The 25,839-nt window shown below is 37.5% G+C and overlaps 5 protein-coding genes across 5 annotated transcripts; 4 read left to right on the top strand and 1 right to left on the bottom strand.

Annotated features, from left to right (window-relative positions):
• The first annotated feature begins 1,525 nt into the window (after window positions 1-1,525).
• Window positions 1,526-2,654, top strand: LOC149025643 (uncharacterized). Its single transcript, XM_089143156.1, has 2 exons — window positions 1,526-2,251; window positions 2,352-2,654. Exons 1-2 carry the CDS (start codon window positions 1,526-1,528, stop codon window positions 2,439-2,441), a joined length of 816 nt encoding a protein of 271 aa, XP_088999282.1. The 3' UTR covers window positions 2,442-2,654.
• A 3,580-nt stretch (window positions 2,655-6,234) lies between these two features.
• On the top strand, window positions 6,235-8,959 carry LOC149025642 (proton pump-interactor 1-like). Its single transcript, XM_089143155.1, has 5 exons — window positions 6,235-6,702; window positions 6,852-7,046; window positions 7,135-7,296; window positions 7,474-7,668; window positions 8,583-8,959. Exons 1-5 carry the CDS (start codon window positions 6,394-6,396, stop codon window positions 8,640-8,642), a joined length of 921 nt encoding a protein of 306 aa, XP_088999281.1. The 5' UTR covers window positions 6,235-6,393; the 3' UTR covers window positions 8,643-8,959.
• A 2,033-nt stretch (window positions 8,960-10,992) lies between these two features.
• Window positions 10,993-14,422, top strand: LOC149025641 (proton pump-interactor BIP103-like). Its single transcript, XM_089143154.1, has 6 exons — window positions 10,993-11,110; window positions 11,637-11,988; window positions 12,138-12,332; window positions 12,421-12,561; window positions 12,739-12,933; window positions 13,884-14,422. Exons 2-6 carry the CDS (start codon window positions 11,680-11,682, stop codon window positions 14,061-14,063), a joined length of 1,020 nt encoding a protein of 339 aa, XP_088999280.1. The 5' UTR covers window positions 10,993-11,110; window positions 11,637-11,679; the 3' UTR covers window positions 14,064-14,422.
• Window positions 14,423-16,296: 1,874 nt separating this feature from the next.
• LOC149025640 (monothiol glutaredoxin-S17-like) lies at window positions 16,297-22,962 on the top strand. The gene is made up of 3 exons (XM_089145842.1): window positions 16,297-16,656; window positions 16,863-16,937; window positions 21,419-22,962. Exons 1-3 carry the CDS (start codon window positions 16,486-16,488, stop codon window positions 22,676-22,678), a joined length of 1,506 nt encoding a protein of 501 aa, XP_089001968.1. The 5' UTR covers window positions 16,297-16,485; the 3' UTR covers window positions 22,679-22,962.
• A 236-nt stretch (window positions 22,963-23,198) lies between these two features.
• EXPA12 (expansin 12) lies at window positions 23,199-24,431 on the bottom strand. Its single transcript, XM_089143152.1, has 3 exons — window positions 24,201-24,431; window positions 23,800-24,109; window positions 23,199-23,707 (listed from the first exon to the last, which is right to left on the bottom strand). The coding sequence occupies exons 1-3, from the start codon at window positions 24,349-24,351 to the stop codon at window positions 23,395-23,397; spliced, it is 774 nt and encodes a 257-aa protein (XP_088999278.1). The 5' UTR covers window positions 24,352-24,431; the 3' UTR covers window positions 23,199-23,394.
• Between the last annotated feature and the right edge of the window lie 1,408 nt (window positions 24,432-25,839).

Below are 25,839 nucleotides of genomic sequence, written 5' to 3'. Positions count from 1 at the left end.
AGATGACGGCAAGCAACAGAATGTAGTTAAATAGAGAATGCGTTTCTTCTGTTCATTTTAATGCTTCTGATGGAGATATTCCTTTTTCTGGTTGTTAGAAATTTTTGATGGAGATCATTTACCAAAAATTTGGTCCCAGGTTTTTATCAATATGAAGGATCATTCACCATCACAAGATTAATCAATGGAGAACCTATCAGAAAGAAAGATAATAATAAATGGATAATAAACGTGTTTATGTTCATTTCTTTGCAAACGTGTCAATGTGTCAGGTTAGGAAAACAGTGGAGAAAAGTCAGGTCAACCGGTTGATACAGTATGATTGAACTGGTTAATGCTCTTCTTTTTTCACTTTTGTCTTTCATGGTCTTGCCAAACATCATTAACCATATAAAATGTTTTTTTCCTATACATTTTACAGTTTCAGATTTTGATATTATATCATTCGTGTTAGACTTTGGATGATTTATATCTATCTCAGAAAGTATCATGGAGAAAAAACTATTGAAAAACTGTATACAAAATAAATGATTTCTTAAGGATTTAATATTTTGAGATAAATGAACCCAAAAAAATTTATGTATTTTGAGATAAATAATTTTATAAAGAAGTGTTTTCCTCAAAAAAAACAAAAAATGAAAAAGTAATTTGAGATCCAAGTGAAGATGGATCCCTCGAACACAAATTGCTTCAACTAGGGGAATCTGATTTCTCAACAATCTCACACGGATAGGAGTGGATCCCACATTAAACAGGATTTTAGGAAGGTGAGGGTGGACATTCCACCCGGGCCAACCCTACCCAGTGTGTGATTAAACGAAATTGAAATCGATAAGGATTTAGAAAGGAGTTTGATCCAAGCAAGGCTATAGAGTTCATTTTCCACTTGCTTGTATTTGACATGAAAGGAAAGGTGCTCGATCAGCTCATTCATTAGGAGTGTTTATTTCTTTACTTCCCAAATGATGAAACACGTCTAAGGCTCTTTTTTCCTTTAAAAAACGAAATGATAGAATCACACCAATACTTACATAGAACTATAGAAGTAGAACACATCCATGATTGATATTCATTTCCCTTAATATTTTATACACACAACAACATTTACCTTCAAAAAATAAATAAAAACAAATATTAAAAAAGAAAACCTTCCACGACATGGTTAACAAGGTTTGAACATTTAATAACAAGACAGGAAGAAATCATATATACTTCTTTGGAGGTCTTATAATAAAAACAAATTTCCTTAGTTTGTTATAAGTTTGATTCCCTAACCTAGTGGTAATAGCCATACTTGAATCCCATTTCATTAATCTACAATTTGGTGGAGCAACACTAAATACTTATAACCCAACCAGCTCTAATCCAACCTGTTCTTGACAACCTGGTTTTCTTGATCATTAGTAGAGATGTCCAATCACATGAAAGCATCTGAATGCTACATTTCTCCCTCCAACTCCACTGTTCACCAAACGTTTTTTAATTCTAAATTCCTTCTGTGTTCCCTTATATACAAATCAATCTAATGAAGGCATCTCCATTAGAGAAACACCATTTCCTGCTTACCCATCTCCAGAAAATGGCTTCTGGGTGGTGGGTTTTCGCTTTTGTTTGCATCTCTTTTCAGATCAGCATTTCCCAAGCGCAAACTCCGGCAGCCGCACCTTCCAATCCACCACCTGCTGTGGCGGCTACACCTGCTGCTGCTGCAACACCGCCAACCGTAACTGCCACACCACCAACCACCACGGTTGCTCCTCCTGTCGCCGCTCCTAAATCCTCACCACCACCACCAACGGTTTCACCCGTCTCAGCTCCTGCATTACCACCACCCGTGGTGGCACCAACTTCACCACCGCCCGTGGTAGCACCGACTTCACCACCGCCCGTGGTGGCACCAGCCTTGCCTCCACCAGTTTCCGCACCAGCTCCGGCTACTGTACCACCATCGCTGCCGCCCCCAGTACCCTCTCCGGCCAAAACACCACCTGCACCAGCACCAGCACCAGCCGTCACCCCACCTGCACCAGCACCGGCACCAGTGAAACCCCCAGCTCCAGCACCAGCACCGGTGCTGGTGCCATCACCCGCTCCCGCTCCCTCGAAGAGCAAGCACAAGAAGAAGAAGCACAAGAACAAGCACAAGAAGCACCACCATGCACCGGCACCGGCACCTCTTCCACCTAGCCCTCCGGCACCACCCACTCCAAACGTTGATGCCGAATATGCCCCAGCACCTGCACCGGATCTGGTATGATTGCATGCTAGTGCTCTTTCAGAATCTCAAACAATTTCAAATCAAATTTTATTTTCTTGACTGATTTTTGTATTCTTGATTGTGTAAATTGCAGAACGGAGGAATTGCACTCAGGGGTGGATTAATTGAAAAGTTGACAACAATTGCAGTAGCTATCTTCGTCACACTAGCAGTTGTGGCATGAATTCCTTAATTTATTCAAGACGGATTTTTTTGTTATGTTTATATTCTTATGTATTATAAGAGATTTTTATTGATTACCAGGGAAAGAAGAAAAAAAAAAAAAGAGATTCCTGTTCTTGTTTACAAAGAGAAGCGAAAAAGCTGAAAATGTGTCATGAATTCCTTTATTTAATTAATACATGAACATGTTTTCTTTGGAATGAATCTAACCATGTTGGTGTTGCTGAAATTGTTGTTGTCAATGCAAGATTGGTAAAGTGGTAAGATCCATATTTCTCATTGGAGAAGTCATGAATTTGACCTTTGCGGACAAAGCTCCCTTTGAGGATGGAATCAAAATTTAGGAGAAATTTTAGATTTCTTGGGAAGAGGGGGATAAATATTATATTTCACATATAGAAAGAGAAAATTAAGTTGGGGGGATACAAAAACTTTTGAAAAAATCCGACGAGGGCTGTCAGTGGCCACCCTTGGCCCCTTAGCAGCTCTGCCTCTATATGCCAATGTGTCGATGTCAAATAATGGAATAGTACAGTACGAACAGTCAAATGGTTAGAACAATGTTCTTTTAAGGAAAATTAGAGGTGTATGCTGAATCCGGATCTTCTCCCCGTCATGGCTTCCTGACCACAAAAACAGTGGGTCCCACTGGTGGAAAAAAACTTTTTCCAAAAAGTGTTTTTCACCGTGGGCCCCACAAAGTGTGATCTGTCGGGAGAGCTGATCCTGACTCGTGTATGGTTGGCCCTGGTCACTTGAATTTGCCCAAACCTGAGCGAGGTTGGGGTATTACAACCAAGATTGAGTATTTCTCTAGGATGGGATTCGGTCTATCTTGTAGGTTGTTTTTTTATGAAAGGCAATAATATGACATTATGCATTATTTTGTCATATTATGGTTGGTCTGATTAGGTTATATATGTAGAAAGTCCAACCCATCTATGTAGAGCCTAGTTGATATTATTTTAATTTGGCTTTGATATCATATTCGCTTTACAAGTTACCAATAATTAGTTGAGTTTGTATTTTCTACTCGAAGTAACTCTTTAATGAGTTTTAATAAATTCTATAATTCAACCATGGATAATATTTTAATTCAAGAACACTAGTTAAATTTACGCCTATGAATATTTTTGGGTTGATGCGTCTAAAATCTGCTCAGCCCTTAGATCTTCTATGGATGAACTGCAAAAACAATCGTCAGACGTGGCCTGACCGCTGGGGTCGGAAGTCCACCTCTGAAGGCTAAGTCAGTTGATGAACTGATCATAATGGGCTCTACTTGAGTATAAAGCAAATGTATGAATACGAATATTGAGAATACGATTCAGATTACCTCTCTTGTATGTAGGTGATGTCTTATATAGTGTATACCTTTGAATCTCCTTCGTTGGATTTATTTGAGCCTTCTTCGGGTGGCCGCCAGATCTTAATGAATAGATCCGTTAGTGATAGATCCATTTATTGTTGAGCTAATAGATAACTCACTCGCTAATACGATCGTTGTATGGTAGTTATCCATATAATCACGATCATTTTCTCCCGCAAGTGTCATTAACCGTCTCCTTGACGATTCGTCCACTCCGATTATCATGGATTCGGGGGTGCTTGTTGACTAGGGGCGGAACCAGGATTCAATAGTGAGGAGCCGAATAATAAAAGTTCAGATTGGGGAAGCACCAATGCTTTTTCGTCACACATATTGTGTAGGCCCTTATAAGACCAATTAGGGTCCCACCTATGAATTATTTTATTATATTAAGAAATACTTCTACATATATTTTGTGGGCCCACATATATTTGAAAAAAATAGGTAAATTATTAATAATGGTATTTTTTTGAACAAGGTAAATTAAAGCATCAGTTAAAGAAAAAAATACAAGTGACTTTAACCCTAAAAAATTTGCAAAAAAAAAAAAAAAATTTAGGTAAGAAATGCAATCAATGGTAGTTAGGTACCTTACAACTATAGACATTTTATTTACAATATAAAATCAAATAATAAAAACTGCAAAAGAAATACAAAAACAAAGAATATAAAATCAAATAAAGAATAGCATAAAAAAATAAGTAAAAGAGAAAAAATAAATAAATTGAAAAAGAGAAAGAAAACCTAATTGTGCAGAAGATTTTTTCAAGATTTTCCTTAATCCGCACTTATAGAATAAATAATAAGAAAGAAACTGAAGAGAATAAATAGGAGATATGAGATAATAAATAGGGATTGAGGAGTTAATTTCCATTAGAAATGACATTTTGAATATTTAATAATATATATTTTTTCAAAAATTTCTCTTAACCCACGTTTATAGAAGGAGAATATATAGGGAGAAAAGATGTGAGAGAGAAGAGAGGAGAATTAATAAGAATTGGGGAGTTAGTTTCCACTAGAAATGGTTTTTTCAAAAATTTCTCTTAACTCACATTTATAGAAGGAGAATAAATAGGAAGAAAAGATGTGAGAGAGAAGAGAGGGGAGAATAAATAGGGATTGAGGATTTATTTTTTAAATAGAGATGACATTTATACCTATTATTTTACCTTTAAAATTTGTTTTCAAATTGGCGGGGCCAAATAGTGATATTTCACATGTGAGAAGAGAAAAAAAGCTGAAAAAACGAAGGAAATTAATATAAAAAATGAAAAAACTAATGAAATAGTAAAAAATTTAAAAATCCGGGGGCCATGGCCCCCGCCTCTTAGTGAGTCCGCCCCTGTTGTTGACTGAGTCACCAGTTTACTTCCTCACTAATCTTTCTTTTAAACCCGGCTCGCTCAGATGCGAGTTGGCTCTATTATTCCTAACCGGGGTTGTGGGTCGAACCAAGGGCGGACCCGGTTCGATTATAATTTCTCCTGTATAATGGGTAAATCAGACTTTTTACTTTTTTTTTTTTTTTTTTTTTTTTTTTTTTTTTTTTTTTAAGTTGGCAGTATAACAAAGCATAGGAAAAAAAACCTTCCTTTTTTGTTAAAAATCTTCTATTTCTCTAGATTTCGCGCTTCAAGGTCTAATAAAAATAGATATTTGAAAACTAAGTGATAAAGGAGAAATGAACCAACCTAAACCGAATCGAACAGGTTGAGCCAAGATAAACCGACCATCTTAAGGTCGTCAGAATGACAAGACAAATATAAATAAGACTTGTAGCGGAAGAAACGGTATTCAGTCAAAACTCAACTATTCATATTTTAGTAGGATTTAATTACTAAGATTAATATTGCAATCTGATTAAGCTTTGAATCCTATTCAAACTCATACATAGAAAAACTATAAAAATGTATGAGAATACCATAAAAAAGTACGCTGAATAGAACTATTATTCGAAATTCTTATTGTTCATTACTTTCTTGTCTTCCTTAGTCTTCGGCTGTCTTGACAACAGGATTGTGTAGAACACTAACATCAACGAGTGAGTTTTCTACATCAAAGCCCTCAAAAGTTGTCGAATAGCTGAGAAAATCTTTGAATCGATCGTCTTCTACTCCAATCCCAATCCAGGTAAGACTCGAACAATGTAGGGAATGCAGTTCTTTACGAGAGAAACGTTTAGATTTTCTTAATTTTTCAGTGTTTCAACTTCCAACTTCCAAGTAGTTACTCAGCTAGAGCCTGGAGGGTAATGACATTCTTTTTCTTTTTCTTGTTGAGAAAAGCGCCAAAGTGTTCAATTTTTTTCATGTTTGAGAGATTTTTTATTAATTATTATTATATCAGTATTCTACTTCCAGTGGTTTCCTAATTCATATAAACTAACCGTACAAGCTTCTTTGATATGGGAAAATCACACGAACCCCTTTTAGATTCCTAATTGGATTGTAGGACTTAGCTTTCTAAGTATCTGGCGAGTTGATAGAATCTTCTTTCTTGATGTTAACTCGCGATATATTATCATATTTTCATCGTCAGGAACTGAATCCGTTCTGCCCTGTTTCTCGATTCGGTGGAAACCATGGCTGTGGAGGTAGCCGAAGCTGATTTCACAGGGGCATCTGTGAAGGACGGAGCTGCAATTTTGAAGGAGAAAGACAGCACAAAACCCAATCAGGTTACAGGGCTGGACAATCCAATCGAACTTGGTTTGCAAGGAAAAGATGTTCCTATCAAACTAGAGGGACACTCTGTTCTGGATGTCAGCAGCATCACGAAAGATGTTAATGATGATACAAAGCTGAAAGCCCAAATTGATCAGGTTGCCAAGGAGGTTCTGAGATTTAACAAATCTCGTTTTCCCATCATTGACGCTTTGAAAGCCAAGAAGGTACATAATGGGCTGTGATTGCCTCTGCTTTTTCCCTATTTGTTTAGCCGGAGATAGTGTGATAGTGGGTTCGCCCTTGTTTTCTGCCATATATATCATGACTCCATGAACTGGGTTTATTAGTATTTCTTTTGTTTCTCTTTGTGCAGCTGGATCTAGCACAAGTGAAAGCTCAGTTGGAATCTGTATCTCTTGAGAAAGAGCAACACATAAAATATGTTGATTTAAAGAGGAAGGAGATGGAAAAATTTCAGCAGTCATTGGTTAAGTTGTCTAATGAAAACGACGCTGACCCAGAGAGCGGGGATGGTTTGTGTTCATCTGAGGAGGAGCTTGATGGACTTGTAAGCCTAAACTTGATATTACTGTTGAATCTTGTGTACCTGTTAAGGCTATGTTACTTATTGTCCTTCGCTGTAATTGTAATTACAGATTAAGAGCTTGAATTATCAAATGCAACATGAGAGTCACACCTTAGCTGAGGAGAAGCAGCTTATAAGAGAAATTAAACAGCTTAAGGGGTCTAGGAAGAAAGTTATTGCTAAGGCTGCAGTGAAGATGAAGGTTCAGGTTACTCTGGAAGACCAAATTAAAGTAAGAGTTATATATGTTAATCTAAAATCCCACATGCATTGATTAATGTACTTTCAAATCTAGTTTTATATCTTTGCCTTTACTTCTTTCTTAATTTCCACTGAATGATGTTCCTGTCATGGATTAATCTAAGCTTAAATTTCACTAATGAGTTTATGTGCTATAATGTCATTGTAGCAAAGTGGTTGTCAATTAGATGTATTGAGGAAGGAACAAGAAGCAATTAGGGCAAAAATCAAGAATCTGAAGGATGAAAAGAATGCAATTGACAATGAACTTAGTTCATTGGAAGAAGAACTGACCACTACAAGTCAGAATGCAGATAATGCATATGAAACCCTACTTGTACTGAAAAAACGGCTCAATAAGAAGGTATGAACTATGAAGACTTCCAACTTCCAACCTCAAGTTTTACACTTTCTGCTTTAAAAGCTATCAGGCTTAAAAGTTGCACTCTATTTGTTCTCTATTGTTGATCATGTATAGCTTACAGATGTAAATTTATACACAAAGTGTAGCTTTTCCTTAAATTTTGTCTGATTTTCAAGTTAGTGATATATGTTTTGCCAATATTAAATATCTGTTGAACTCCTTGGTGATTTAAAGTTTACTCACTGGTATTTGTCTTTGAATTTTTTTTCAAGTTATTGTCTTACCTATATGTGAAGCCTCAGACCTAGATATTTATCCACACAAGGGAGAACAAGTGGTAAACAATAAACATACTCTATTATTGGCAACACCAAGGAAAAATGAAAAAGAATATCAACCAAAACAATTTGGAAGAAACATTACCAATACAATTAATTTTAACAGTAACTCATACTATTAATTGTACGATGTAAAAATTGAATACAATTTATGAACATGGTAGTGCCCAATCAACGCAGCAGGTAAACATTGAAGTATCTTGAATCAATTTCTCCTGAATTCTGATTATGTTCACTCTGTTATCAAAGTTTGCTTGGAACTGATTCTTACATTTAAATCGGAACAATAACAGTTAATGCAATTGTTGATGGTTGTTTGTTGTTCAACTGAATACAAACTTTCATAATTTTCTAATAGCTCCAAATTCTTATTGTTTGATTTAATCAAATTCAATTTCTCTCCTAACATATCTCACCTTCACTTAACCACATCACACGAACATAGCATAAAAAAATAAAGCTTCATTAATCATCTCAAATTGCAGCTTCATTAATCACCTTTCAGGAATGAGCTTACTTGCATTTTGCTTTGGATTTAAGATATGATGCAAATTGTATGTTCCCTGTGATGTTCAGGAGCGTGAAAATAGAAGAAAGAAGGATGCAACATCTCAGTCTCCTACGAATCCTGAGTAGCAGAATGAAGCAGCAGCACATAGAGAGGCTGCAGAGGCAGAGAGGACTAACCACAAAGCTTGTACTCAGGTCTCAGGGGTGGATTAATTGAAAAGTTGACAACAATTGCAGTAGCTATCTTCGTCACACTAGCAGTTGTGGCATGAATTCCTTAATTTATTCAAGACGGATTTTTTTGTTATGTTTATATTCTTATGCATTATAAGAGATTTTTATTGACTACCAGGGAAAGAAAAAAGACAAGAGATTCCTGTTCTTGTTTACAAAGAGAAGCGAAAAAGCTGAAAATGTGTCATGAATTCCTTTATTTAATTAAATACAAGAACATGTTTTCTTTGGAACGAATCTAAGCATGTTGGTGTTGCTGAAATTTATATGGTGTTTATTCAGTGCCGGACATCATAGGTGCTACCACGTTCGCCACACTAGCCTAGCAAAGTCCCTTAGCTAATGGTGTTGTATTTACCAAAAACTCTACTCAACAATGACATGCTTCTAACTAACAATATTAGTTCCGCGGTATTTTGACACATTCCATCTTAGTGGAGAGAGAAGCTCTGCAACCTTGATCGTCGCCCACAGCGCTCGTGTGGTCTGAGAGGCGGAGAGGCTCGCCTGGTAGTCTCTTCGCCTCCCCTGCTCTTTGCCTCCCTTGCTCGCCGCCCTGCACTCCGCATCCTCTGCCTTTTGTCCCGCCTCTGCCTCTCCCATGTCTGTCTCGTCTCTCCCATCTCCGCCCTGATTCCATCTTTCCCCTCTCTCCCTCGTTTCTCCATCTCCTCCCTCGGCTATGCCTCGTCTCTCCCGTTTCCATCTCTCCCCTCTCTCCCTCTCTGTTTGTTTCCTGTCGAGGAACACCAGATCTGGTGTTCTCCTTCCTCTCTTCCGCCTCTACAGTCTCCACCTCTAGCCTCTCCGGTCTCCACCTTCCGGTCTTCGGTATCCGTATTTTTGCTCGGACATCCGATCTTGTAGTTGTTTGGCTTCGATCTGTTTGTTTTTCCGGCCAATCTCTCCCTGGTTGCAGCACCTCTTTTTTCCTTTCTTCAATTTTAAATAACAAATAACTTCTTTGGTTGCAGCGATCGTTGGTGCACACTGCAGATTAACTCCACATCTAGATCCAAGTTCTTCTACCGCAAGCTTGAACGCCTCTACGGCAGAGCTAGATGGCAGGTCCGACCTTCCTCCGCACTTTTGATGTTACCACTGCGACAACCGAACGACTTTTGTGTCAGCCCTAATGGCGTGTTGTGTGTCCGCCTTTGTGGCGTGTATTTTGTCCCCCTATGTGGGTGCCTGTGCTTATTTGGTGCTGTATTTGTTGCAGCTTTCTTTCTAAGGGTATACTGGACTTGACCCATCCCTTACTCTAGAGGACCCTGTCTATTGCATGTATGACAGTTTGGTCGCATTCCGCTACTTGGTTCAGTTTGAACCTTGTGTTTTCATGCTCGTGTGTCTGTACTTTTCTTTCTTTAGTTAATGAAGTGTTTTTTTACCAAAAAAAAAAAAAAACTAACAATATTATATTTGGCCCTACTAGATGATACATACCAATAGGGCCAACCTAGGATTGAACATTGGACAAGAGGCCAAATAATGAGTTCGGATCACCTCCCGTCAGAAAAAGACCATCTCCTTTTCACTACAGATATTGTGTGGGCTTATATGAGACTCACTATAGATTTCATCCCAAAATTTTTATCATATTCAAACTAAAACTCATTATAAACATATAAATAAATTAATAGGAGGATTAAAATATAGATAAAACAATCAAAGGTAAATTATTAAAATATATTGAAATAAAGCATGGGAGCTAAAATTGTATGATTAGATTTATTACCATTTACAATTTAAAAAAATCATGAAAAAAAAAAAGATCGGGGAGAAATTGTAAGAGAAAAGATAGTTTGAAATCTATTAACTAAATATGGAAGAAAAAAAATTAATTTCTATAAATTAAGTAAACAAAAATTCAATGGTTTATGAATAAATCTGATAAAATCTTTGGTTAAAATTTTAAATGTCCAACTAAAAAAATTTAATATTGAAATTGTTGAGTATGTATTCTCTTTTCGAAGGAACTTTTCAATGAGTTTTAATAAATTAGAATTCAACCATATATAATATTCTAATTCAAGAGTACTAATTAAATTTACGAACATTAGTATTTTTGGGTAAAACAGACTTTTTACTTTTTATTTTTAAGTTAACGGGTAAAGCAAACGTTACTAGTTTCAGAGTTAAGTAAGGACTAACAAATAAATATTAATCCATAAAAAAAAGCATAGGAGAGGAAAACCTTTCTTTTTGGTTGAAAATCTTCCCTTTCTCTGGATTTCGCGCTTCAAGGTCTAATAAAAGTAGATATTTGAAAATCGAGATCAACGAGTGAGTTTCCTATATCTGAGGAAATCTTTGAACTGATCATCTTCAATCTTCTACTTCAATCCCCAATCCAAGTAAGACTCGAACATTGTAGGGAATGCAGTTCTTTACGAGATTTTTAAATTTTTTTTTGTGTTTCAACCTCCAAGTAGTTAATCAGCTAGACGGTAATGGCATTCTCTTTCTTTTTCTTGTTGGGCGAAGCGCCAAAGTGTTCAATCTTTTTCATGTTTGAGAGAATTTTTATTAATTATTATTATATCAGTATTCTACATTTCTACTTCCATGGGTTTCCTAATTCATCTAAACTAACCATACAAGCTTCTTGATATGGGAAAATCACACGAACCGCTTTTAGATTCCTAATTGGATTGTAGGACTTAGCTTTCTAAATCTTGGGAAGTTGATAGAATGTTGTTTCTTGATGTTAACTCCCGATATATTGACTTAGCTTTCTAAATCTTGGGCGAGTTGATAGAATGTTCTTTCTTGATGTTAACTCCCGATAATATTGACTTAGGTTTCTAAATCTTGGGCGAGTTGATAGAATGTTCTTTCTTGATGTTAACTCCCAATATATTATTATATTTTCATCGTCAGGAACTGAATCCGTTCTGCTCTGTTTCTCGATTTTGTGGAAACCATGGCTTCGGAGGTAGCCGAAGCTGATTTCACAGGGGCACCTGTGAAGGACGGAGCTGCAATTTTGAAGGAGAAAGATAGCACAAAACCCAATCAGGTTACAGGGCTGGACAAGCCAATCGAACTTGGTTTGCAAGGAAACGATGTTCCTATCAAACTAGAGGGACACTCTGTTCTGGATGTCAGCAGCATCACGAAGGATGTTAATGATGATACAAAGCTGAAAGCCCAAATTGATCAGGTTGCCAAGGAGGTTCTGAGATTTAACAAATCTCGTTTTCCCATCATTGACGCTTTGAAAGCCAAGAAGGTACATAATGGGCTGTGATTGCCTCTGCTTTTTCCCTATTTGTTTAGCCGGAGATAGTGTGATAGTGGGTTCGCCCTTGTTTTCTGCCATATATATCATGACTCCATGAACTGGGTTTATTAGTATTTCTTTTGTTTCTCTTTGTGCAGCTGGATCTAGCACAAGTGAAAGCTCAGTTGGAATCTGTATCTCTTGAGAACGAGCAACACATAAAATATATTGATTTAAAGAGGGAGGAGATGGAAAATTTTCAGCAGTCATTGGTTAAGTTGTCTAATGAAAACGACGCTGACAGAGAGAGTGGTGTTGGTTTGTGTTCATCTGAGGAGGAGCTTGATGGACGTGTAAGCCTACACTTGATATTACTGTTGAATCTTGTGTTCCTGTTAAGGCTATGTTACTTATTGTCCTTCACTGTAAATGTAATTACAGATTAAGAGCTTGATTTATCAGATTCAACATGAGAGTCTCACTTTGGCTGGGGAGAAGCAGCTTAAGGGGACTGGGAAGAAAGTTATTGCTAAGGCTGCAGTGAAGATGAAGTTTCAGGATGCTCTGGGAAACCAAATTAAAGTAAGAGTTATATATGTTAATCTAAAATCCCACATGCATTGGTTAATGTACTTTCAAATCTAATTTTATATCTTTGCCTTTACTTCTTTCTTAATTTCCACTGAATGATGTTCCTGTCATGGATTAATCTAAGCTTAAATTTCACTAATGAGTTTATGTGCTATAATGTCATTGTAGCAAAGTGGTTGTCAATTAGATGTATTGAGGAAGGAACAAGAAGCAATTAGGGCAAAAATCAAGAATCTGAAGGATGAAAAGAATGCAATTGACAATGAAATTAGTTCATTGCAAGAAGAACTGACCACTACAAGTCAGAATGCAGATAATGCAAATGAAACCCTACTTGTACTGAAAAAACGGCTCAATAAGAAGGTATGAACTATGAAGACTTCCAACTTCCAACCTCAAGTTTTACACTTTCTGCTTTAAAAGCTATCAGGCTTAAAAGTTGCACTCTATTTGTTCTCTATTGTTGATCATGTATAGCTTACAGATGTAAATTTATACACAAAGTGTAGCTTTTCCTTAAATTTTGTCTGACTTTCAAGTTAGTGATATATGTTTTGCCAATATTAAATATCTGTTGAACTCCTTGGTGATTTAAAGTTTACTCACTGGTATTTGTCTTTGAATTTTTTTTCAAGTTATTGTCTTACCTATATGTGAAGCCTCAGACCTAGTCACCTAGATATTTATCCACGAAAGGGAGAACAAATGTGGTAAAACATACTATATTACTGACAACACCAAGGGAAAATGAAAAAGAATATCAACCAAAACAATTTGGAAGAAACATCTCCAATACAATTAATTTTAACAGTAATTCATACTATTAATTGAACGATGTAATTTGTAAACAGTAATTGATGGCAAAAGAGAAAATTGAATACAATTTATGGCAAACATGGTAGTGCCCAATCAATGCAGCAGGTAAACAGTGAAGTATCTTGAATCAATTTCTCCTGAATTCTGATTATGTTCACTCTGTTATCAAAGTTTGCTTGGAACTGATTCTTACATTTAAATTGGAACAATAACAGTTAATGCAATTGTTGATGGTTGTTTGTTGTTCAACTGAATAGAAACTTTCATAATTATCTAATAGCTCCAAATTCTTATTGTTTGATTTAATCAAATTCATTTTCTCTCCTAACATATCTCACCTTCACTTAACCACATCACACGAACATAGCATAAAAAATAAAGCTTCATTAATCATCTCAAATTGCAGCTTCATTAATCACCTTTCAGGAATGAGCTTACTTGCATTTTGCTTTGGATTTAAGATATGATGCAAATTGTATGTTCCCTGTGATGTTCAGGAGCGTGAAAATAGAAAAAAGAAGGATACAGCATCTCAGTCTCCTTCCAATCCTGAGGAGCAGAATGAAGCAGCAGCACATAGAGAGGCTGCAGAGGCAGAGAGGAATGATCTGGAAGTTAACCCTTCAGCCCCAATCAAGAGTAAAAGAGCCGAAGAAGAATACTATCAGGTACAGTAATCAACTGAAAGGTGAAAACCCTCGTAACAGAATCATCCTCAAGCAGGAGGAGGAAACTCCTCATTGGGTATGGTTCATTGCAGTAGCAGCTATGGTTTTCTGGCTCTTGGCTTGTATATACTTGTATCTTATCTGTGCATAAAACTGGACAAAATCAACTCTTGGCTGGCTTGATCTTGTGGTAATGAAGGTTTTGTTATTCTTTTTTTCTTTCTTTCTCAGCCTGGGAATGGGAAGGATGGACTTAGCTCATAATGCAGTGCAGCTGCCAAAGCATCATTTTTAGCGGTTTGCTTAGTCAAATTTTACTGTGATTATTGTATTATTGCATTAGCCAACAGAAAAGGACCCTCTCTTTTTCTTATGAGGTAGGAATTAGTGTTCATCTCAAATTCTTTATCCCCCTCTATTGAAGTGAATATGATGTAAACGCCTTCACAAACCCTCTTATCCTCAAGAGCTGTTCATCTCAGTTTTTGCTGCGTTTTGTTTAAATTGCAAAATGATTTTGGAATCGGATCCACCATGTGAGATTCATAATCCCAATTTTCAAAATCACCACATTACCATTGAAGGTTTGCTGAGTTGGTAACTCTGTTAATGAAGAGGTTATGGCTCGACGCTCTCTATTATATATGTAATAGTCCCCACCCCTTAATATAATAGTTACCAGTTTAAAAAGAAAAGCATTCAAACCTTAATTCGAAAAACGAAAAGAAAGAGTTTGTAGAGGTTTATGTAAGGATGTGAATTATACTGTATTAGTAATTCGATACAATATTAACTTTGAACACCGAAAATCATAACCGTACGGTTTAGGTATTTGTAAAAACGGTTCAATATTAAAATCGGTGCGGGAAAATGGTTTAAACATGGTATTTAGTATGGTACAATATTTGTACCAACGAATCCATACTACTTTTTTTATTAGTTCATTAAGATCCTAATGAAATTGCAATTAAACAATTCTATCTGATATTAACAGAGACAAAACAAGTAAATCTAAGAAGAGAAGTGAATGATGAAACAAAAAACTGAAATAGGAAATTAAGGATAGGGTAAAGTGTTTTAATTGTAAAATTACATTTATACGCTTTAATTTGGTACAGTACCAATTCGGTATGGTTTCGGTACATACCGACGGTATGAGTGCTTGAAACAGGAACCATAACGAAGAAATTTGGTTTTGGTACACATTGTATCAAATTTTGAATGGCACGGTTCAATATAGTTAAATGATTTATGTATGCAATTGACACCCTTAAGTTTATGTTTCCCTCATATATTTTTTGCCACACAATTGGATGAATTCTACTTATGACTATTGATAAAATGAATTAGATATGGGACCTTATAGGGTATTTCATACGGAATCTAGCTTTACTGTGTGTGGAAAAAGACGAAGGGAGCATATACCTCTTGAAATACCTTGGGTGCTGCACAATTAACATGCAACACTGCAATACGATCAAAATTTTGATATTCACCGTCCATTTTTGAAAAATGTATTTTTACACTTTTGATCAAGTTTTAAAGTATTCCACGATACCATATGATACTAGCCGATACGTATCCATATATGACCCAACCGATACGATACATCTCAATACATCTCTCCATTGAATTACACTAAAATACATTAGCCAGAGCGATACAATACTCAATACAGGATGATACGTCTCTTAAAATCACCTAACCGATACGATACTTGATATCGATACTTTAAATCTTGCTTTTGCTAAATGAAAAATCGAGACTGATCGGTCGCCGTACATTGCTACGCAATAATTACGCAACAGTGAAGTCGAGCTCCATAACCCACCACTCTGGCCTCTGCTGGGGTGGTGACTGAAAGGCTCCTCGTACACTTGATGACAGTTGTGATTGAAACTGATTTGACTTTGGTCCCCACCTAGATGCTTTCGGCCCTACGATGAGACCTCAACCACAAAGCTTGCCAATCCCCTGTACGTCGGATCAAGCGGCGCTATTCTTAAAGGAGTAAACCAATGGTCCAGATTCATCATACGCTCCGTGAGTGCGGCCTTGGAATTGATTCAAGATGAGCATCGAACCTTCGCTTACGACACCACCGCAAACGATTCATCTCTTTTCTTTTATTTTTTTCGGTTAGAAAAAAACGATTAATCACTATCACAATTTTTGGTAAATATTAATCACTTTCACAGAAAAATAATTTTTAATTTGTGTAAAATTGAAAATATATGACTCTCGCTTCTCTTTTCTTCTTTTCTCTAGCGCTCTAGTGTTTCCACTGGTGATCTTTCGTTCCTTCGAAGGGTTGCGATTCTTGACGAAAAAAAAAAAGGAAGAGTTGGCGACCTTCAATACCACAAAGCAGCTCTCACTGTTGCTTATTATCATACAATTCGTTCGATTGTCGAAAGAGGAAACCTTGGATATGGATGGTACTGTGAAGGATTTGCAGTCAAAGGTGGAGCTTGATGACATGCTTCGCCAAGGCTCACCTATTATTCTCCACTTCTGGGCATCCTGGTGTGAAGCTTCCAACCACATGAACCAAGTCTTCACCCATCTGGCCACCGATTTTCCTGGTGCTCATTTCTTCAGGGTTTGTTCCCTTTCATCTGTTTAATTTCTGTCTTCTTTAAACTTCATTCTGCAATCGGGTGCACTGTTTTAAATACTGTCTTCGAATGGCCGAATCCTTGTTTGTTCTTTTTTCTCGGTGTAATTTTTCGATGTGTACCTACGCCATCATTTATTTATTCTAATAGATCCTCTTCTCATTGCTGCAATTCGTGTTGTATTCTGCAGGTTGAAGCCGAAGAACAACCTGAAATCTCTGAGGCCTATTCAGTTTCATCGGTTCCTTACTTTGTCTTCTTCAAGGTTAGTTTTGCAAGATTTTATATATATATTATATTCACACGTTCTTCTCCATCTCTATCAAATTTATACTGCGATCCTGTTAATCACCGGGAAGCAAGGGGTAAAGGGACATGGTTGCAACGTTTTATTTTCTAGATGGTTTCATGTTTTTGTCCTAAGCGATAATTAACTCTTTCTGTTGAGTCCTTGCTGGAATTTGTATTAAGGTAGTTGCAGTTACAAGGAAAAGCTTACTGGTGATAATGGTGGCTAAACCAAAACCCAGCACACACATACAGTCAAGTCGAATATAATTGTACTGGGATTATGCCATATCAAGTGCCTGAAGATGTCGGGTAAAGGAACTCATTTTGGGCATCTGCAGTTGACTATTCATGGGCACACTAATATATAGTATATTGTTGTCAGTGCCTAAGCAACCTAAGTAGTTGCAGAGGGCTGAAGGCAAAGCGAAACCAACAAGGTGGCTAATGCAACCAAACCTCCCAGATGCTTAGGTGACGCCTGTTCCTTAGGCCTAGAATGTGAGGCATCAATCTAGAGCACATTTCCAGGACGTCCTTCCTTTCTGTTGGAGCATATAGGTCACCCTTTACTAGATATTTTTTCCCCATAGTCAATGGTGGAGCACAAGAAATTCTTGTCTAAATACTGAAGTGTGGAAACCACTCAGCAGGGTCTATAACATGGTTTTAACTAGACAGAAGGATTGATTAATGTGCTTTTTTCCCTACATGCTTCAGAAAAAGAGAAAAGATGAAGAAAAGGATAATGTCCTTTTTTTAGGAGATTGACTAGCATGTTTTGGTTATACAAGGCTAGAAACCATACTGTTTTGCAACTTTTGTTGAAATTGTGGCTGAAAATTTCATTGTTAATGTCACCTTTTTTTTGGGAGAGGTGCAAGTCTTTTGGTTCAGTGATGAAACTGTGATTGATAGAAACTTGATTCATTGTTCCCACATTCCAAGGTGTATGCTGTACTGAAAGAATCAGATCTGAATTAGAAGGTCCGTGGGTTGTCCCTAATAGTGTTTCTAGATAGAAGATGGAATTCCTTCCTAGATTAGTTAACTCCTCTGACCCTTAGAAATGACATATTTTCAAGCACAATGCTTTCATGACATTATCTAATAATTTCATAGCTTGCCTTATAAGGAGCCACTTTTTCTTCATTTAGTGGACATACAAAATATTGATTTAAAAAACTTGCTTAAATGTATTCATTATGGCTGTTGCTTCTGCTTATTGAATCAGTTTGGTATACTTAAAGCCTCAAAAACAAATAAGTACATATAGATGACATGCCTTGCAGATCCAGCTAAAGCTTGTAAAGAAACCCTGTATGAGCTATTAACTGAAATAGTTAACTTGGGGTGCTAATCTGCATTCAACTCCCCCTTTTACCGCCTATTACATTCTCCTCGAGTATTATTGCCAGGTAATTGCAAGCTACATTTCTCTGAGACTCCATATTTTGGATCTCAGATCCCTGCAGGCTGAATGATTTTTATGATCAGGTTGAGGTCAAAGGAAACAACTGTGGTGTTAGGGAAGAAATGAAATTAATGGAAGAAGAGGAAAACATATGAGATTTGTTTTGCTTGGGAGGAAGTTGAAAGAAGAAGGGAAGAGAATGGAAGAAGTCGGGTATGGGATACCCATCTTGTATACGTTGAATAACAACACCCAAACTCTTAAAAAAAATCTCATATTCTTTACTCAAATAATCCTTAATTGATCTTTTCTTTTCGGGGGATGGGGTCATATTATATACTACGGTGCTCTAAAATCCCTAAATTAATTCATGGAAGGACTTCTATTCACTAAGGGCGTACCTAGTGCATGAGACTCTTGCCATTGTGGAGTCCATGGAGGGTCATAAACTCATAATGTAAAGTGTCTAACCCCTGCTTTGCTGAGAGGCTGATTGTCGGCTTGAACCTGTGACCACAAAGTTGCTATGGAGCAACACCATTTCTCTGAGGTCCACCCACTATAGAAGGACTTCTCACTCTACTGACTTACCTGAGTTCATCTAAGGGATCTTTAGCAGGGCAGAACAGGCCTAAGTTCCCTGGTGTCAATCCCAAAGCCGAAATACGTCTTCATGAGGTAATGAAATTTTATTCACACTTTCATTCTAGACCAAGTCCATGTTTGATGATACAATAGCTTAAGTCAACTCAAAAGAGAACTTTATCTAGCTAATTTATCTTAATCAAAACCAAATTCTTGGTAATAATCCTGCGCTCTAACTTCAGGGCTTATAAATTAAGCTAATCACAATAAAACCCAAAAGAATGTCAGGATAATATGACTTGCTGATGGTCAATTATTAGGGCATTGGACTATTACAAACACTATGGGCTTCCATACTAGATTCTGATGAGTGCAATTGCATGAACCATTGTCATAAGTTGGGATATAAAGTTAATTTTTCCAGACTTGCCACTTTCCATTATGCCATTGGAAATCGGAGAGCTAACCTAGATATGCCTGCTTTTCGATTGACTTCCTGATATTATTGAGGCTTGATGCCCTTCAGAAACCCTTTTTATGGAGTAGGTGCACGGCAAGCACCAGTGGTAAGTGCTAACAGCTTAAGAACATACCTAGGCTAATATTATCAAAAGTCCTTCATAGCACATGCCCCGTCAATTTTTGTACCAAAAGCAATAAAGTTAAGAGGCACAGTTTATCTTGCACCTTGTTAGACTTCAGCTTGCATTCAAAAACATTGCAGAATGGGCATATGGAAGTAATTGAATACCACTGCTTCACAGAGTTCTAATAAATGTTTTTCATCTCAATCTACTTCTCTGAGATTGAAAAAGGTGAGGTTTAGTCAGCCCATTTCCACATTCTAGCTGTGACGAAGTTTGGTAAGATGTTCTATAAAGAACCACTTGCCAAACTTGACCATTTACATTATTGCATTGGATTTTTGACCCTTGCAAAACTGGATTTTTTTAGGTAGGTTATGGGAAATTCCATTGAGAGCTTGTATCATGGGTATTGGGCCCACATCCAAATGAAAACCCCCCCCCCCCCCCCCCCCCAACCCACACAAAAAAAAAGCACCTTAGGCATTATGAATCAGTCTGTTAACCCTATATATGTAAAAATAAGACCATTTTAGGATTGATCGTATATTATTCTCGATTTTTATAGAAGGGTATGGATACGAACAGTTTGATGGACATTTGCAGCTCCACTTCCTTAACTCAAAAGGAGTCAGAATATAATGCATTGACTGTATGACGGGTTTAAGTCTAGAAACAGGCCTTTTTGTGAAAGCGGGGTAAGGCTGCAAACTTTATGACCTTCCCCTATGATGGCAGTAGCCTTGTGCACTGGCCACTGAGACTATATGTTCTTGCTTGCAAAGTGTGAAGAAGAACAAGGTAGGGTCCCACGATATCCCTATGATTAATTCTGTTTGATTAAGACTAAATTAAATCTAATGAGGCCTACCACCAACTGAAAAATCTATATCCAGTACCCGGGTAGATGCCCCTTTTAGGCTTAGAATTTATCACATTACAAAATAAATGTCAAAGAATTGAATACCCATACCCTGTAATATTAAATTAGAATTACTTATTGGACTGGTTCTGAATTATGACCCCTTTGCAAGTTTGTCAACGTATACCTACCGACTATCCAAGTGGGCGTTGTCATTCTAGTTGTCAGGAGGGCAAAGAAAGGTAACATATGAGAGGAGAACATGGATTAGCATTTTTTGGGTGCTTCATGCTCTGCTCTATTTGTATCATCACCTCAGCTAATCCATCCAAAGGTGATCTAGCTCTAATCTTTAAAGATAAGAAGCTGAGTTATTCACAGATTTTGAAGGTACCCCACCCCCCACAACCGGAAAAAATAACAAATATTAATAAATAAAAATAAAACAAATATTAATAGAATAAAATAAAACAAATATTAATAGAATAAAATAAAAATGCAGACGAGCACTGCCAAACAACCAAAAAAGTGAGTGTGTCTACCATGTTATCTGATGTCATTTCATTTGTTGCAAGTTACACCAAGAGCTGTTGAGATTTTAAAATTCCATATTCTGTCTAATATTTATCATGTTGTGCACAATTTCAATTAATCTAATTTATCTTTTTGGTGTGGTTGAAAATGGAATCAAGTATTTTGTTGATAGGAACTTGGGCATTGTTTTGATAGTTCTGTTTTATAAGCTTCTCCTTGTATTTAAAAATGGATGACCAAGAATATCTGTTGAAATACCACCGTGCCAACTGGGTAAATGGACTTGAGGATATTGTTTGATAGTTTTGTTTTGTAAGCTTCTTCAGTATTCGAAAAATGGATGACCAAGAATTTCGGTTGATATACAACAGCTGGTTGGCAATTCCACAAGTTCATTAACTGCTTATGGAACTCCCACCATATGGCCTTCTGAAAGTGTTTTCCCCCCTAAAGATATCTTTCTCTGCATGCTTTTTCAGGAAGGTAAGAAAGTTGATACATTAGAGGGTGCTAATCCTTCTAGTCTTGCCAACAAAGTTGCAAAAGTTGCAGGGTCCACCAATGTTGGAGAAGTGGCTGCTGCTCCTGCCAGCCTTGGAATGGCTGCAGGACCTGCTGTCCTTGAATCAGTCAAAATGTTTGCCAAGGAAAATGGTTCTTCCCGAATGGAAAGCTCTTCAATGTCTGGCCTCAGTGATACGCTTAGAAAGCGCCTGCAAGAAGTTGTGCATTCACACCCGATTATGCTTTTCATGAAAGGAAACCCTGAAGAGCCCAAGTGTGGGTTTAGTCGAAAGGTTGTTGAAATTTTGAAGAAGGAAGGTGTCAAATTTGGGAGCTTTGACATACTAACAGATGGTGAAGTGCGTGAGGGATTGAAAAAGTTCTCCAACTGGCCTACCTTTCCGCAGCTTTACTGTAATGGAGAGCTTCTTGGGGGCTGTGACATTGTAATTGCAATGCATGAGAGTGGTGAACTGAAAGAAGTTTTTGGAGACCAAGGGGTTCTTGCAGTTGGTCCTGATGAGGCAAAAATGGCTGGAACAGAAAACATTTCTTCACCTAATTCCTTGCCTGGAAAGGGCGGTGTCACAGAATCTACAGGCTTGAGTGTGGCCTTGACCTCTCGACTGCAGAGCCTCATAAACTCAAGCCCTGTCATGTTGTTTATGAAGGGGAAACCAGATGAACCTAGGTGTGGTTTCAGCAGCAAGGTTGTTGAGATTCTTCGGCAGGAAAAGGTGGATTTTGAGAGCTTTGACATCCTCACTGACGATGAGGTACGACAAGGGCTGAAGGTTTACTCTAACTGGTCAAGCTACCCTCAACTCTATATTCAAGGTGAGCTGATTGGGGGATCTGATATTGTGTTAGAAATGCAGAAGAGTGGGGAGCTCACGAGGGTATTAGCTGAGAAAGGCGTCACTAATAAAGTGCCCCTTGAGGACCGGCTGAAGAAAATAATCTCGTCTTCTCCAGTGATGCTCTTCATGAAGGGTACACCTGATGCTCCTCGCTGTGGTTTCAGCTCCAAAGTAGTGAATGCCTTAAGGGAGGAGGGCGTTGATTTTGGGTCCTTTGACATCTTAACTGATGAGGAAGTGAGGCAGGGGTTGAAGACCTTTTCAAACTGGCCTACTTATCCTCAGCTTTACTACAGAGGCGAGTTAATTGGAGGCTGTGACATTATACTGGAAATGCATAGCAATGGTGAGCTCAAGTCTACACTCTCTGGGTAGGCTTGTCATGTACTCTTGACTAGATAGCGTTCAAATAAACACTATAGCAGCTTTCAGTTTATATTTGAAGAAGAAATGTGTCTTTAATGATATTATACTTGTCCTGTGTGAGTCATGTTTCATCTTTAACTGACTTATGCCTATGATTTGAACTCCAATAGTTGTAAAGAGGAATAGTCAGTTTGTTTTGTCATCATTTAACGGATGGTTGTGATAATAAAGACTTCAAAATTTTTGTAATGGAAGAGAAGAATGAACCAGGATTAGTTTCTTATGTGGAGCATTTCATGTAATTAATGAAGGAAACTATGAATTAACTTGGTTCAAATTTGAATTTGCCTGTGGTTCAAACCTTACTCTTAAAATGACTATATTAAAGAATCTTAACAGTTGATTAGATATTAACATTATTCAAATATAATTATTAAACTACTAATAATTTGAATGCATCTGCAGATCTCTATAAAACTGATTGAGTTCGGATTGATCATTGTTGACCATATTTTTAATTGGCAGCATAAGTGCATAACACAGTTGATTGAATGTAAAGAATATATCTGAGGCAATGAATGGAAATCCGTGGTTGTAGAAATGATTTTATAACACATCCAGCATGTATTATTTAGTAATTGTAGTGGAACATTCATCTTGATCCTATTGCCTTCTCTTCAAGGTTTGATTAGCATACACTTAAGAAGTAGGTTTGATCACGAAAATTAATAGAACTGCTTTTGGGAAGAAAATGTTTGGCCAAATCTCCATGATGATGGCACAACGTTGTAGAATTCTAGGGTTTTGCCATCAGCCAAGGTGAGCTTGAAAGACAGAATTTGGCTTTGGAGATCTGTGCTGCTTAGCCAGTTTACTCCCCAGTTCCTGTGCATGGCCATCCATCTTCCCATCCTCGATCCCTTAACCCACGCAGCTTTCACAGCTCCACTTCCACCCACATTTGAGATCATCACCAAATTGTAGTTGAGTTTCCCTTTAATGGTAAAACGAACTCCTCCCCTCCTCCGGCATGGCACCCTTAAAAAAAAAGAAAAGTAAAATAGTACATTAACTCATATCCTTAAAAGCAAGTCGTCGAACGAAGTGTGTATGTCAAGTTTAATTAAAACCTTCTATAGAGGATTGGAACAATGCCTTCATTGCCTCGTCGAGCAATTCTGAAGAAAGCAGGTGTGGACATGTCGAAATGCTTGTGAGGGGGATCACACCACCCTCCATTATTGTTGGGCGGGCAGAAATTGGTGGTTGTCACAGTAACAATGGCATGGCGAAGGCACCATTTCCGGTCATGGCGTAAATTGCACATTACTTGAAAGCAAGCACCGCAAGCCTCCCCACTTCTGAAGAGTGCACCACTCAATGCTGCAGTGTTTGTGCCAAACCCAGCATGGTAAGTGTTGTCATAACCACAAGCTCCTCCTTCATACACAAAAACAATTACATTAATACACAGACAAACAGATAATGCAAGCAAGAAAGAAAGAAAGAACGACAGAGGAGAAGAACATACCAAGAGAGGAAGGGTCTTGACTGGATCCATAGGAAGTTGCATGACCAGGGAACCAACCATTATGTTGGCCATTAATCCTCATAGAACTAAAGAACTCTCCCAGGAAGAGAGGAAGCCATACCAGAAGATAATGAATGGCAATTGTTGCCATTGCTATTTGTCCAAAGTCCTCAACAGTGTAGTTCAAAATCCAAACTCCAACCACCAAACACTCCCAACGTCTATAATGGATCTTCTTCTTCTTCACTACCCAATAACCAGAAACCATGCATTTATAATGTATATGACGTGAGCTTCTTTATCTCTAATTGGAAAACGCGGTTTTAGTCGGTGACTAATATTTAAATTTCTCAGGAAATAATTTGAATTACAGAGAAAGACACGTTCCTTCACGTCTCCCTTATCTTATAGTGGTACGGTTATATGTACGAACATGAGCATTTAAAGTAGATGGAAATGGTTGGTTAGTGTCACATGCTTGGATGCTTCTGATGTTGGCTTTGATTCGGTTTGTTTCCTTGAACACTGGTAGCTTCTGCTAATTGATCAATTCCTTAGCTTGGAAATTTAGTATGTCAGGTTTCAGAGCAGGCAAGCGTAGCGAAGCTTCTTAAGAGCAATGACGGTGGACACTGGCATTGTGGCACCGTCAGTGCTTCATTTTGCTTTTAGCCTTGTCGGGTGTAGGCATTCAATGTGTCCCCAGCTCATTCTCATGTGCTGAATAAAGACTTTTAGTTTAGTAGATGCATATGCTGCATGGCTTTGTCATATATTGTCAAAATTACAAATATGCATGTAATCCACATGCATGCAATTACAATAAAGATGATATCATAGGCATGGAAAGATGATGGAGGCATTGTTCAAGGGAGCATTTTATGGGTAGGGATAGGGATAGGGATATTATATATAGGATCAAGAAAAGTTAAAGTCATGACTTATTTACTAAGAGGAATTGATTAACAACAACCTTCTTATAGTAATTCTCATATCATACTCTAATTGCAAGAATTTCACATGTAAATTCAATAAGAGACCTTCTATGCCGAAAGGATCATTATTTGGTAAAGTTTCAATCTCTAGTTGTCGGAGAATTGTTTTTCTAACTTTGGTCGTTCCTCCTAGGCAGGACCAGGATTTAACATTGGAAAGAAGGTGGAGATGACAAATATCAAATCACACGGAAATAAGGTCAACTGTTGGTATTTCCCACTTCTATTAAAAATTCAAAAAAGTGGAGGCAAGGGGTGGGGACAAGTACTAGTATTTCACAAATGAAAAAGGAATAGAAAGACTAGACAAATTTCAAAAAATGGGTATAGGGGAGGCCATGGTCCCTAGGTAGCTCCACCCCTGCCTCTTGCTCTTTTGAAAGAGTTTTATCTTACCCAAAAAAAAAAAAAGTCTCCGTCTTAAAATATTCTTAGTCTTGAGTTTGGTGTAATCGATTGACTTTGAAAGGAAGACACTTACAATGGTGAATTGTGGAAATCCCTCATAGCTAAGTGGAAAATTATTTTAATACTCCTCATCGCATGGTTGCTCAATTGGTAAGATCACTACTTCTCAGAGTCTTAGTGAAGAGGTTGTAGGTTCTATTATGTCTGATGGTGTATTATGTAATACCCCCATCTCA

Source organism: Hakea prostrata, chromosome 2 (assembly GCF_041222555.1).
Source record: "Hakea prostrata isolate BN-2017 chromosome 2, UWA_Hpros_2, whole genome shotgun sequence".
NCBI lineage: Eukaryota > Viridiplantae > Streptophyta > Magnoliopsida > Proteales > Proteaceae > Hakea > Hakea prostrata.
Note: the sequence above shows the minus strand (reverse complement) of the source record. Positions and strands in the feature narration are given on the sequence as shown.

Excerpts from the sequence above, each read along its gene's own strand:
- LOC149025643 (XM_089143156.1), top strand. The coding sequence starts at position 1,526 with ATGAAGGCATCTCCATTAGAGAAACACCATTTCCTGCTTACCCATCTC. Across the intron at positions 2,252-2,351 it reads CAGCACCTGCACCGGATCTG|AACGGAGGAATTGCACTCAG; the intron begins GTATGATTGCAT and ends TGTAAATTGCAG.
- LOC149025641 (XM_089143154.1), top strand. The coding sequence starts at position 11,680 with ATGGCTTCGGAGGTAGCCGAAGCTGATTTCACAGGGGCACCTGTGAAG. Across the intron at positions 11,989-12,137 it reads ACGCTTTGAAAGCCAAGAAG|CTGGATCTAGCACAAGTGAA; the intron begins GTACATAATGGG and ends CTCTTTGTGCAG. Across the intron at positions 12,333-12,420 it reads AGGAGGAGCTTGATGGACGT|ATTAAGAGCTTGATTTATCA; the intron begins GTAAGCCTACAC and ends ATGTAATTACAG.
- LOC149025642 (XM_089143155.1), top strand. The coding sequence starts at position 6,394 with ATGGCTGTGGAGGTAGCCGAAGCTGATTTCACAGGGGCATCTGTGAAG. Across the intron at positions 6,703-6,851 it reads ACGCTTTGAAAGCCAAGAAG|CTGGATCTAGCACAAGTGAA; the intron begins GTACATAATGGG and ends CTCTTTGTGCAG. Across the intron at positions 7,047-7,134 it reads AGGAGGAGCTTGATGGACTT|ATTAAGAGCTTGAATTATCA; the intron begins GTAAGCCTAAAC and ends TTGTAATTACAG.
- LOC149025640 (XM_089145842.1), top strand. The coding sequence starts at position 16,486 with ATGGATGGTACTGTGAAGGATTTGCAGTCAAAGGTGGAGCTTGATGAC. Across the intron at positions 16,657-16,862 it reads CTGGTGCTCATTTCTTCAGG|GTTGAAGCCGAAGAACAACC; the intron begins GTTTGTTCCCTT and ends TGTATTCTGCAG. Across the intron at positions 16,938-21,418 it reads CTTACTTTGTCTTCTTCAAG|GAAGGTAAGAAAGTTGATAC; the intron begins GTTAGTTTTGCA and ends ATGCTTTTTCAG.
- EXPA12 (XM_089143152.1), bottom strand. The coding sequence starts at position 24,351 with ATGGCAACAATTGCCATTCATTATCTTCTGGTATGGCTTCCTCTCTTC. Across the intron at positions 24,110-24,200 it reads TCAAGACCCTTCCTCTCTTG|GAGGAGCTTGTGGTTATGAC; the intron begins GTATGTTCTTCT and ends TTGTGTATGAAG. Across the intron at positions 23,708-23,799 it reads GTTCCAATCCTCTATAGAAG|GGTGCCATGCCGGAGGAGGG; the intron begins GTTTTAATTAAA and ends TTTTTTTTTAAG.